General features: G+C 43.2%; 1 protein-coding gene across 1 annotated transcript in view; it reads left to right on the forward strand.

The window, feature by feature from the left end:
- dph6 (diphthamine biosynthesis 6) overlaps positions 1-12,526 on the forward strand; it is a 56,006-nt gene that overhangs the window by 24,211 nt on the left and 19,269 nt on the right. The window contains exons 7-12 of the mRNA XM_079640358.1: positions 359-453; positions 578-671; positions 2,770-2,920; positions 3,337-3,462; positions 5,203-5,332; positions 5,456-5,630. Coding sequence (XP_079496484.1) covers positions 359-453; positions 578-671; positions 2,770-2,920; positions 3,337-3,462; positions 5,203-5,332; positions 5,456-5,630 — 771 coding nt within the window. The remainder of the gene's footprint in view (positions 1-358; positions 454-577; positions 672-2,769; positions 2,921-3,336; positions 3,463-5,202; positions 5,333-5,455; positions 5,631-12,526) is intronic.

Genomic DNA, 12,526 nt, shown 5'->3' on the forward strand with positions numbered 1-12,526 from the left:
GTATTTCTATGTTTACATTACGATACTTAAAACATGTTGTGGTGTTTAATATGTTTATTATACTGTAAAATATATTTATCATTCACTTTCAGTTATAGTTTTAGAGTGATTTCATTCTCAGTTCTCTGCTTTCACAGCTTAATTGTGTGAACATATTTGTATTCTATTACAGATACAGAAAATCATTTATAATGTTCAAAAATTAAACATTCATTTTGAACATTAGACATTACAACAAGGTATTTGTATGATATGTCTAGACAATTTTAGGTGAAATGATTGAAATTGAGTGAAAGTAAATAGTGTGTTTTAATAGGTGATTCAATGGTTTAACAAGGTGTTTTCTTTCACTGATTAGCTGTCTCAGAAGTATGGAGTTCATATCTGCGGAGAAGGAGGAGAATATGAATCCTTCACTCTCGATTGCCCCCTCTTCAAAAAAAAGATGGTTGTGTGAGTAAAGATATAGACGTTCATTATGTGTCTGTATTAAAACTCTTGCTGCTATAAGTTTGGAAAGTTAACTTTTGTTCCCGCCAGCATGACTGCACATTAAAGTTTCTTCATGTGTGTGCAGCGATGCAGTGGAGACAGTGATCCACTCAGCAGATGCCTTCGCTCCGGTCGGCTACCTGAGCTTCACAGAGATACACAGCGAGAACAAAGATAGCGTGAGTAAAACTTCTGAAGAAATCCATGAGTATAAGTTGTTTTACAAATAAGATCAATGCTTTCAATGCCGAATCAATGATTTCACAACAAAAGTTTGAGTCACTCCCGGGGTTGATTACTTCAAAAACCGCTGTGAGGGCAAAACAAACACAAGAACAAAACCTTTTGGTGTCTGATAACTTTGTCGAACAGAAGAGAAACACAGCACTGTAGGGCAGGGTTCAGATCGACCTCCAGAGGGCCTCTCTCTCCCTTTCGCACACTCTTGCTCTCGGTGTCTCCCTTCATCCCTCGCTCTCTCTCTCCGCCAGCCCCACATGGCCTACTTTGACGTCTGCAATATTCACTGCAGCCTGAAACTAGGCCCAGCTTAATAAACATGTCTGCTCACATTAAGGCGCTTTGCATTCAGGTAGCTTGCTAAGCGGACACAGGCGGGGGTTGAGGGGAGGCACTAAGAATTGGCTTTTGGTATATTAAAAGCAGCTGAACGGGGCTTCACAGATAAGAAGGGCGACACTTCGAAACACTTTCCCTGCATAAACACACTACTTTATAATCCTCCTAGTATTCTGTGATGGAGACGGTGACCTCATTTATGTGCAGCTTTAATGACTGTGGTTGAAATTGTCTGCTTTAATAAGACACCTACTGGTTGATGAGTATTCCTAGCGACAAGAAGTGCCGCTCGCACGCCGTTGTATTTGTTGCAGCGGGGTAACACTACAAGGGTTACACAGAGGGATGCTACTCGCCTGTAGCTCACATGTCTCCAGGGTAACGGTTGTGATTTGCACGTGCGTTTCTTTGCACATCACATAATGCGTACATCTGATTTTCTGTTTGTTTGTGTGCGTGTGTGTGTGTGTGTGTGTGTGTGTGTGTGTGTGTGTGTGTGTGTGTGTGTGTGTGTGTGTGTGTGTGTGTGTGTGTGTGTGTGTGTGTGTGTGTGTGTGTGTGTGTGTGTGTGTGTGTGTGTGTGTGTGTGTGTGTGTGTGTGTGTGTGTGTGTGTGTGTGTGTGTGTGTGTATCTGCATGTTGGGTGGGGGCTGGGACTGTTATGGACAGAAAACATACCCCCATCCCACAACCCCTCGTGACCCTGCAGCATCACTCCCTACAGCTATATATTTTTCGCTCCCCACGCCTCCTCTCCCACCCCATCACACACACACACACACACACACACACACACACACACACACACACACACACACACACACACACACACACACACACACACACACACACACACACACACACACACACAGCCCCTGTAGCCCCCCCTAGGTTGCTGGGGGAAGAGCAGGGAGATCCAGGGCCTGCGAGGGGAGGGGGGGGGGGGGGGTGCAACCAGGGGAGAACCTGCCCTGGTTCAGCCTTCTGAAGCTCTTCTCGTCAGGGTGACAGATCTGCGGTGACACCAGCACTAGAGGAAACTGCACCGGGCTCAGGGGGTGGGGATGGACCACCATCATTTGCCCTCCGTTAATGCTAGTCAAGCTATTTTTTTTATGCTGGCCAGGAGAGAGGGGCTGAAGTATAATTAATTTGATTATCATATGGCCTGATGCAGCTGACAGCAGATGAGGGGGGTGAATGAGTGTTGGACAGGGTGAGGGGGGGGGGGGGGGCGTTGAAATATGAAATATGTATTCAAATGTGTGACGCCCCAGCAGGATTTGGCAGGTAATATGTACGCCTTAGAGAATAATAATGATTTGTTATTTAAAGAAGCAGCAGTCGGCTAAGCATAAGCAAACAGAAGGATCTGACTGGTGAAATCCAAAACATGTCCCACACATCCAGTCATGAGTTTCTTGACTGACAGCCAGCATGATTGAATCTACAGTATCAGAAAACACCACTCCCTATTCGCCTGAACAACGAATATGTTAGCATGTTGTTTCATATTCATTCACCTTGAAGTTATGTGTGTCTGGGCCCTTGTCATGAAGGACTGACACACACAGCCAGCTTGGTGGGGTATTTGAAAAGGCTGGCTAATTATACAGCGTTTTGTCTGTCTTTGCAAAAGGCTCAGCGCTCTTTGGTGGGCGTTTGGCCTGATGTATTCCCTGTGGTGCTTTATTGCAGGATGTGGTGGCGAGAGCTTTGCCCCATGGTAGTTGTCCTTGCCAGAACGCCATTGACAAGATGACTGAGGAGGTGGAATATGCTGATCAAGCTCAAGACAACCAGCAAGAATTTACATCAAATTGTGACCTTAGTTGTCAGCGGGGCCACGGTGAGATTCATTTACGGCGAGACATCCACATGCTGACATGCGTGCTACAGTGTGTATTTATGTGTCTATGTGTGTGTCAGATGATATTTGTGTGTGGTGTGTGCTTCCTGAATCTGTGTCATGCGGCCAGCATCGTGATGCCGGTATGTTATGAGTGATTGTTTGACAAGAACTGTCATTTCAGCAGTGTATTTGTGACAGTCTCTGAATTCATTGCTCCTTTGACAAAACCACCTATGCATGCATTATCTCTCTCATACAGCATTTTCCCTAGTTGTAAAGGAAAAAAGCAAGCCGTTACATACTTATTTTGTATCTTTTAAAAGTATTGAACAAGCCTTAGAAGCCTTGGACCATACACTTGATTGTCCTAAGTTGTTCCTACCCTCTTCCTCTTCTTGTATCTCTTCCTGCAGACCCCTCCCCATCCTGCTCACCGAGGAGCTCCAAAGGCTATCAGTGGATCTCTGGCATCAACGGCCTTCAGAGCAAAGATCCTGGGGTCCAGGGCCAGACAACGGCAGCTTTCACACAGCTGCAAAGTAAGGTGTTAAGTCTGAGGGACAGAAAGTATTGAGGAAGAAAATGAACACTTTGAAAAACATTGTGGACCAGAGTTGTGGTCCTGCTTTAAAATATACTTAGGAAAAACACAAGTCTGCTAGAACATTATTTCTTTCTTCCCATATAGCAAAAGCCACATGAAAGGAGACTCAGAAGTAAACGCACCTTTTTAATAAGTCATCTTCTATCAAATATAAATCTCATTTTTGAAATGATCAGGGAGAGATGATACAGAATGCCTTGTCCTTTACTGATTCAAGCATTAAAACAGATTCTGCAGGGCTTGCCGTACTGCCCCAAAAACCCAATGTAGAGAAACATGTGGGGAAAACTTCTTTGTCCCTTGGGTGTCTTTCTTTCTCTTTGCTGTGTTAGCTAAAGACACACAAGGAGGTGGAGAGCTTGAGAAGTTGTTCCTTATTCTGAAGAGCTTGTCAACCCAGAATGCAAAACCCTGTGTGTCAAAGGCTCCGTCAGTCACAAGAATGGGATCGCGATTTGACCACCAAACAAGGACAAGCGCTTTAAATAAACCAAAACAGAGTATATTTTAAAACACACACTCTCACACACACACACACACACACACATACACACACACACACACACACACACACACACACACACACACACACACACACACACACACAGTGCACTCATGTTGGTTGGGTTTATCGTTTTTTGCCCTGCAGAAGTTTAAAGAGCACGCTTTCACAGTGTGTCTGAGCCTTTCTTTTTCTCTCTTTCTCTTTTTTGATGGAGAAAGAGGAGCGAAAGATGAAAAGCATATTTAATGTTTATCGTGGTGCTCGGCAGAACAGCCTTCACAGTGCAGAGACAATATTAAACAAGTTAATATTTAATGAACAACCTCTTTGTACGAAGGCGAAGTAGTCTGAGACGCTAGTGTTGGCAAATGAAAAACAAACTTGAAGCTCTTTCAAATGATTGTAGTGAGAAGGCTTTGCTTTGAGCCCTTGTGCCTGTGTTTGCATCCAAAGCCATTGATGTGCACACATACTGTGTTACACTGCTCTCTATAGAAGGTGACAAATACCAACACTGCTTTAATGCAGTTTCAATACATTTCAGTGTTAGGAAACAATATTGAAGCTAACCACTTCCTCTACCTCTTAACCACAATAGTGATAGCCTTTTATAGACTGTTTGAACACACTGGCTTTATGGTAGGTATAGCACAGCTGTAAGCCGGACATTTGTACACAAACAAATGCCTGAACACTGACTTTAGACTCCATGATTGTTTGTTCACTGACAAGTTTGCCTGTGGTGGTTGGATAAATGCAACTTATAACCTCAACATGTCAAAATAAATACTATAACTAGAATAAGTTTATCGTCGTAAACCAAAAACACAAGTCTCAAAGAACCAATTGCATGAAGCTGGTGACCAGTTACAAACACGGCATGTACTGGGGCAAGATGCAGCACTTCTTTTTGGTCTCAAGCCTATGCGTATTATGGACAGGACAAATTAATATAATGCTTTTTAAAAATAAAGCATAGTATATAGATTATGCTGCCATAAGCCACTTACTGTATGTGTAATGCATGCCAACATTCCCAAATAGGGATTACCAAATATGCAATAATGTGTTTAATAAATATGGGAGTATTTGGTTATGGTTAAATTACTATAATTAATTGACAATAATGCTACACTACAGTGATATACTAAACAATGTGTTTCTGTCCAGGTGAGTTGGAAAGCAGAGGCTGGAAGCTGAAGGACATCATCCTTGTTCACCTGTATGTGAGGTCCATGGACGATTTTGTTTCTCTGAACACCGTCTATAAGAAACACTTTGGTATAAACCCTCCAGCCAGGTAAGATGCAAACACACATACAGACCTTTCCCGCTGTTTTTCCTCCCTCTCTGTAAACATACAGGATATATATTGTTTAAAATCAAAGCCATTCATTCCTTGTTTCATCTCTTTTCCTTGAAGGGTGTGTGTGCAGGCTCCTCTTCCTGCCGGGCAGCTGCTGCAGATGGACTGCCTGCTCCATGACTGGACCGAGCCCCTGGAGGAGGGCTGCTTCCACCAGAGAGAAGCCCTGCATGTCCAGAGCCTGTCCCACTGGGCCCCCGCCAACATCGGGCCCTACAGTCAGGCCTTTAGGGTAAGCTCCGAGGTCCACAACAGGGAAGGGTGGTGCTGCTTGTGGTGGGTGAGGGTGTTGCCGGTTTAATAGGCCAATTAGGAACTGTTAATAGTTTAGGAAAGTATTCAGGTAATCTTTTAAGCATTATAGACTTGTCATAAATCATAAGCTTTGTATGATCTGTTCATTACAACCTGTTCTGTACATAACATGTTTGTCTACTAATTGCAAATGATACCTAATCCACTGAATCAGTTGATTCTTGTAACAGTGTCTGAGCAAGGCACAAAGAACATTATTATATTTTCCGTCATTGTTGGCAAAGCAATTTAAAGTATCACTTAGTACAGGTGAGTAATAGATGAATGGATGAGTACCAAGGATTACTTGAATGAATGATGAATCTTGCAGGTGACTCTTATAATGCTTATTTGTGCTCAACTCTTAAAAAGCATTCCAAGTGTCTCAGATTACATGCAGTGTTTCCTGTTTGTCTCTGTTGCCTGTGTTTATGTATAGTTGCATGCGTGCACATGCGTGTGATTGTTGTTACGTGTGATAGTTTGTTCTCATTGCTGGTTTTATCTATCCATGTAAATATGTATCCCTGTTCTAGTGGGCAGTGTGTATCCATTTTTGCACTTGTTTGTAAAGCCACAAATAGAACTTCTTTCATATTGTTTCAAACCCAGGAAGAATGTCAAATTCAAAGGCAGAGCAGAGGAAGTGTGGGCCGCGGTTGCACGGTTGGCTTGGTGTTTTGTTTACCCAGTGTGTATTATATGGGATTACACTTGTCAAGGTACTGTCAACAAGGATAGTGTCCATCTCCTCCACACTGTCCTTGATCCCGCAGCCAAATCTGTCTATGAGTGAGAACATGTGTGGATTAGCCATTCATTTAGAGCTTGACGGCATATCTCACCAGTGTGTCACCGAAGCTCAGAGGCTCTGGTGCAGTTGGGATTCCTGAGATGTAACCTACAGAGTCAGGTTTGCTTTTAACATGCCAGCCGTGTTTGATTTCCTCAATGGAGTCTCATTGAGACATGAAATTGAAGTCAGCCGTGGGCATGTGCTATCGCCTCTGGAAAACAGTTTAATCCCTCAGTCTTCTAATGATCATTCATATCCAAAGCAATTTGAGAAAACAATGAAGGTAGTTTGCTCACTCAGAGCCGTGCGCGACGCTTTGCACGACCCCTGTGTCGCCTCTCAGTGTGTCTGCTCCTCTTCCACGCAACAATGACTTAATTTGATCAAAAATGTATTAACAACTCTTCAGTACAGCTAGAGATTTTTACATATTGATACAATTAGCCCCTTGCTGTGAGCAAGCGTGCAGTACAACCCCTCCTCTCACCAGTACGTTGACTCCATCTTAATGACAATTTTCCTTGGTGGCTATTGCCGTGACGCCATGGCGATATGGCTCTGGAAACAACAGAGACAGAAAAGCTGCTTTCTGAGACCAAATAACCTGGAGCCCTCCACATTCACCGACTGCAGAAAATAATTGGTAATTAAAAGAAGGATCCAGCTAGTGTTGGGTTGGGGGTTGGACTTGTAATGATTAAAGGAAGAATTTGTGACCTTAATTATGTCCAGAGAATGTAATCAGTTTTGTGCAGCAGAGGTGTTTTTGTGATGGAGAAGGAATGACTACAGTAAGTGGTGGAAAAAGCTACAATTTGAGAGTCGCCTATGATGATTAATTGAGGTGAACTGTTAACTCCGGTGTTTGTTTTCCTGACAACATGAGGTATTGCTAACAATTTGAATGTGCTGTATACAAATAGGCTATTAACGGACCAATGTCCAGCTCTACTGGGACCAGTTTATTACTTTGACAAGTGTCCAGTGGTTTGAGAGACAGCACATGGCTCTGGCCCTGCAGTATGTGACTACAGTAGGTCTCCTCATTGAAAGGGTGGTACTGTTGGAGGTAGAAAGGAACGGCATTAAGGATTGGCATGTGATGGATGCTGGACCTTCAAACTCCATCTATCTATTCATCTATCTGCCTGGCTTGTCATTTCTCTCAGCTTCAGCTCTCAGGAATGGCGTGCTGACTAACTGCCGACTCGACCTGGCATGCTGACAGATTCAGATCTGACTTGATTTAAAGAATTAGTTAACCTTTATGATGTCAAAGCTGCGGGCTTCTTGGTGTATTGTATGTTAATGTACGATACGCTGGTAGTTTAGGTAAAAGCCGCAAGCTATAAAGACAAAAACAGTGAATTAATGTATGCTTTGTTTTTACCGTTGCTCTGTACCTGATTGACATGTGTTTGGAGGTTGTATTCATCACAATATGCATTACTTGTCAGATCATATATCATTTGTGAGTGCAGCGGTAACAAAGTTCATGACACAATGTTTGTTTTGTTTTGCTGCCTTGTTTACCAGAGAACAAATGCAAATGTTGCTGTCACTTGTTTTAACCACATTTGCATAATCTAATTAAGATATAAGAATGTCACTGTTTTAATACATCAATCAATTTAAGGAAAACGAAGATGCTCTCTGACATCCAGTATTTTCATTTCAAAATATCAAAACAAATGATCTCATTACAACAAAAGCCAAATAATAGCATGCTTTTAAAATTAATAAAAATGATGACTTTATGTTTCCTAAAAGGTGCTTTTAAACAATTCTGTTGCATTAAGATAAAAGCAGGACGAAAGAGTATTTGTTTCTTTAGCCAGCATGTTCAACTTTTTTGCACAGAAATCCATTTGTGCTAATAGAAGATGATTATGCGATTGAGTTGCCAGATGGAAAAAATGGACCCATTACTTACTAAAGTCAGAGTTAACAACGGGAGATTCAAACTGCAGGACCTCTTCCACATATATTTAGATTAATGCGCCTAGTTCCATCACATTCCCTTCGGAGCCACATTCACAGAGGCAAACACAAAAGCCAAACCATGTCTGAAAAGGAAAGACTGGCCGTTGAATGGCTGTTAAACATCTCCCCTTTCCTGTTAAGGTAAGTGGCTCACCCCTGGGATATTTGCTAGGAAATTATACTCACTGATCAGATTCTGCGGGGTGTGTTTTGGGAGCTGACTACACTGGCCTCAGGTTGCTGGTGAACACTAACCCCTTGCCTCATTCCCTTAATTGTGAGTGACAGTCAATATTGTGGAGGACTGTCTTGCACGAGCCCGCAATAGGATTTGCATTGGATTTTGAAAAAATTGTCAAAGTGGACTATGAGGCATCAGGAGGAAAGTGGATCTGACGCCGCCAATTAGTGTCAAAGGGAGGAGTGTGTGTGTGTGGCGGGGGGTAGCATTTGAATAATCTCCTCGCAGGAGTCTTGATGTCTAAAAACAATAAGCTAAACTTTGTCTGACCCTCTTGATGAAAGTTCAGAGGTTAGATTGAGTCATAGTGAAGTTGGACCACCCATGTTAGGCCAGAAAGAGTGTGCAAGAATGAAAAAGGTAGAAGTGGCCTCTGGTAGTTGAAAGCCTCATTGTGATTTGTTTATTCCAGCCAACAAAGTCGCATATCGGAGGATTGACAGGAAAGAGTGACATGGATGAGATGAGAGGGATAGGAATTCACCGCTCAAATGATTAAATCCATCTTTGTTTGAAAAGAAACATATATCTGTTTCACAGGGATATCCATTTGAAATATAGCTCGATAACAAATAGTTCACAATGGGTTTCAGAATCAGAATCAGAAACAGGTTTATTGCCAGGTAGGTTCGCACATACTAGGAATTTGACTTGATGTCATGGTGCATAGATTATGAAGATAGCAGCCCTGCTTTATGACGAACAGTCAAATCGCTGACAGCTAAATATGAGCTGGTGTGGTGAGTGAGTAAGCCAAAATGTTAGTGATGAATATCAGAAATTAAGCTAAGTGGTTTAGTTTTATGGTTTGTTGTTCTCACCCAGAATGTTTCACCACTGTCAAAGCGCCAACATGCACAGTTCAGCAGCCCCCCACTCCATCACATCAAACAGCACCCCCCACCTCCCCAAACTTCATCAGTATACATCTAGAGACTGCATCTACCTCAATTACCACAGAAGAGTAATTAGCCCAAAAACAGTGTGTGCGTGCATCCACGTTGGGGGAGGTACTCATGCGGCACAAACAGATTAATTAGGACATTTAACTTCGTTTCTAATACAACAAAATTAATCCCATAAAATAGGAGGGATCTCAGAGGAGGCGCCTGTCAGCATTTGACGCATCTCCCCTGTTTGCCATAATCTATTAAAACCTTGCTTTTATCTCACCTCTCCCCTGTCCTACTTTATGGATTTTTTCATAAACACGGCCCATACTTCATAAATGTCTCAATTTTCTAGTCTATTAACATTACTTCAAAAGCGCTTGATAAAAGAGGAGGGCATGCGTGAAATAATGCTCCAATAATACGAAGCGCTGGAGGCAAGAACAGTAGGGGCGGCTCTCTAGCGTGCGCACTCAGACAATGCAGGGGATGTTATCAACTTTAATAAAGAACAAATGATCACTTCCAACCAGGGAGGAGGGGGGATGAGGCAGGGAGGAAGGGGGAGGGACCAGGAGGGGAACAGTTGTCGAGTAATTGAGTCGATGAAAAATGAGGTCTTGAAAGCTCAGCGGTTTGAGCACTCATGAGATTGAGAGCTTCTCAAAACTACGGGGTTCTTTAGCACTTGTAGATACTTGCTCCTAGTTGCAGAGGAGGATGTTAACACAGAATTGTTTTTTTCTTTTCATTTCACTGAAGGCACAAGTAGAATTGTCTGGCTGTTTCCTTTCCTGAATGCCTGAATTGTGTGCAAGGAGTTGAACCTTTTGTCTGGGGAGAGTCAGAAAGGGTTTTGACTGACAGCCGAGCTTCACCTCTCAGCCTTTCCCCCTGCGAGCATCGATTCAGTTCCTGTCTCTGCACATCACCTGAGTCTGTCTCTGTAGGCTTTACTCATCCTACCCAAACACCGGGGTCAACTGTCTACGCTTGAACTGGACACACACGAAACACACTGATCAAACCCAGTAAGACCTTACCGCAATGGCATGTCGGCTGCATGCCCCGAGGCCAGGTCTAACACACACACCCACACGCACATGCACACGCACACACACACACACACACACACACACACACACACACACACACACACACACACGCACATGGACACACACACACACACACACACACACACACACACCTGTGAGCTCTTTGTGAAAGGTCCTGGCTGTATGAAAAGTTAAACTGGTTTGGTCATTAAAATGAGTCACAGGTGACTAACTGTTACCTGTGACTCATGACTGACTGACTGACAGGACAGGTATACAACATTCAAACCACTCTGATTGACATGCAAATAGATAAAGACGTATGCAAAGACAAATCAAATGAGCAATTGAGCAAACACAGGTTATCTCAAACCATCAGCGTACAAACATTTCCTGGCAAATGTTTACTCATATGTTGGTTTATTTACCATAATAAACTGTGTTTACTGCGAGAATGGGCTCTTTTTTCCCCTTTTGTAATTCATCTCTACACCCTAAGATGTATCTGTGTTGACACGCGGTCATATCTCCGTCCTGGGACATAGCAATAGCTATTGGACAGGGACCCTGCCTCTACATGTGTACATATATTTGAGAGAGCTCATGTGAGAATATGTTTTTAATCTGATGAGGGGGCAGTTTCATGGGAAGTGGTAGACGGCAGAGGAGGTAATTATGTTCCTCCCAACCCTGTCCCATACCCCCCCCCACTGCCCCGCTGTGACCGCGTGGAGGCTGACCTGCAATGGCAGTGGTCATTTTCAGAAGTCAGTGCCTTCTTTAATACATTATCCTGCGCTGTGCTGCTGAAGCACCACGTGGGGACAGACTGGTATCAGCTTGTACCAGGCGAGGACAGGGGAAGGACTGGATCTGTCAGAGCGCATCGACTCTCACGCGGCCGTGAACGCCGGCGCTGTGCTTCTGCCCCGGCCCCTGCCACACTCCCACTCATTAATGGGCCCGGCCCTGACAACTGATCCTAATTGCCTTTGAACAGCTCTTCATGTATTATTGGTGCCTGACTGCCTTGGTTCATGTCAACAAGCCATGGGGAGCAGGGACAGGATAGCCATGTCCATCGCCCCTCTTCCTCTATTAAATGGAGATAGATACCAGACATGCATGTAAATATACTGTATAATCATTATGTGTGTGTGTGTGCCTCTTAACCATATTTAACCACCTGGGAAGCCTCGACAAACACAGATCTCTGGTGTCTGTAGTGAATGGTCGGCACCCTATCCAAGTTGTTCACCTTTACAGATTTTAAAATACTTAAATACCTTATGGGTAAAAAAGCATTTTGTAATTATTTTTGAGGCCACAGTGATTAAACAGTATAGTCTATATAACATTGTACGTAACACAGATGCAAGCAATTAGCTATGAAGTATGAAAATGATTTTATTTGATGAATGGCAGACTGTTGCATTTTTTATTTGAGACACCCACATGTTTCATGAGTGTGTGTTTGCTTGTTTTCCTCACACTTTGTCAGTGCTGATGAGTAGTGGAGGGGTGAATGGTTCAGAGATATCAAGAAGGCAGCTGAAAAGCGTCATTTAAAGATCCCACAGCAGCAGATATCTGCCAAGACACTCACGTTGTTACAATTGCAATCACAAACACTCAGTCAAAACACATCATTATTTGTAGTCCCATGTGTGAATTATTACCCCATATCCAACTGTTTACTTCCCATTTTACCCCTCTATTTGAATACGGAAAAAGGAGAGGTGCGGTGGCTTGGCTTTTTATTTGTGGAATGAAATAACTGAATAGCGAATGCATAGATAAAAAGCATAGCGGCGTGTCCTGTCCACTCCCATCACTGTCTGAGAGAGGAGAGACGTATGACCATCCCAT

Source organism: Notothenia rossii (assembly GCF_949606895.1).
Source record: "Notothenia rossii genome assembly, chromosome: 7".
Classification (NCBI taxonomy): Eukaryota; Metazoa; Chordata; class Actinopteri; order Perciformes; family Nototheniidae; genus Notothenia; species Notothenia rossii.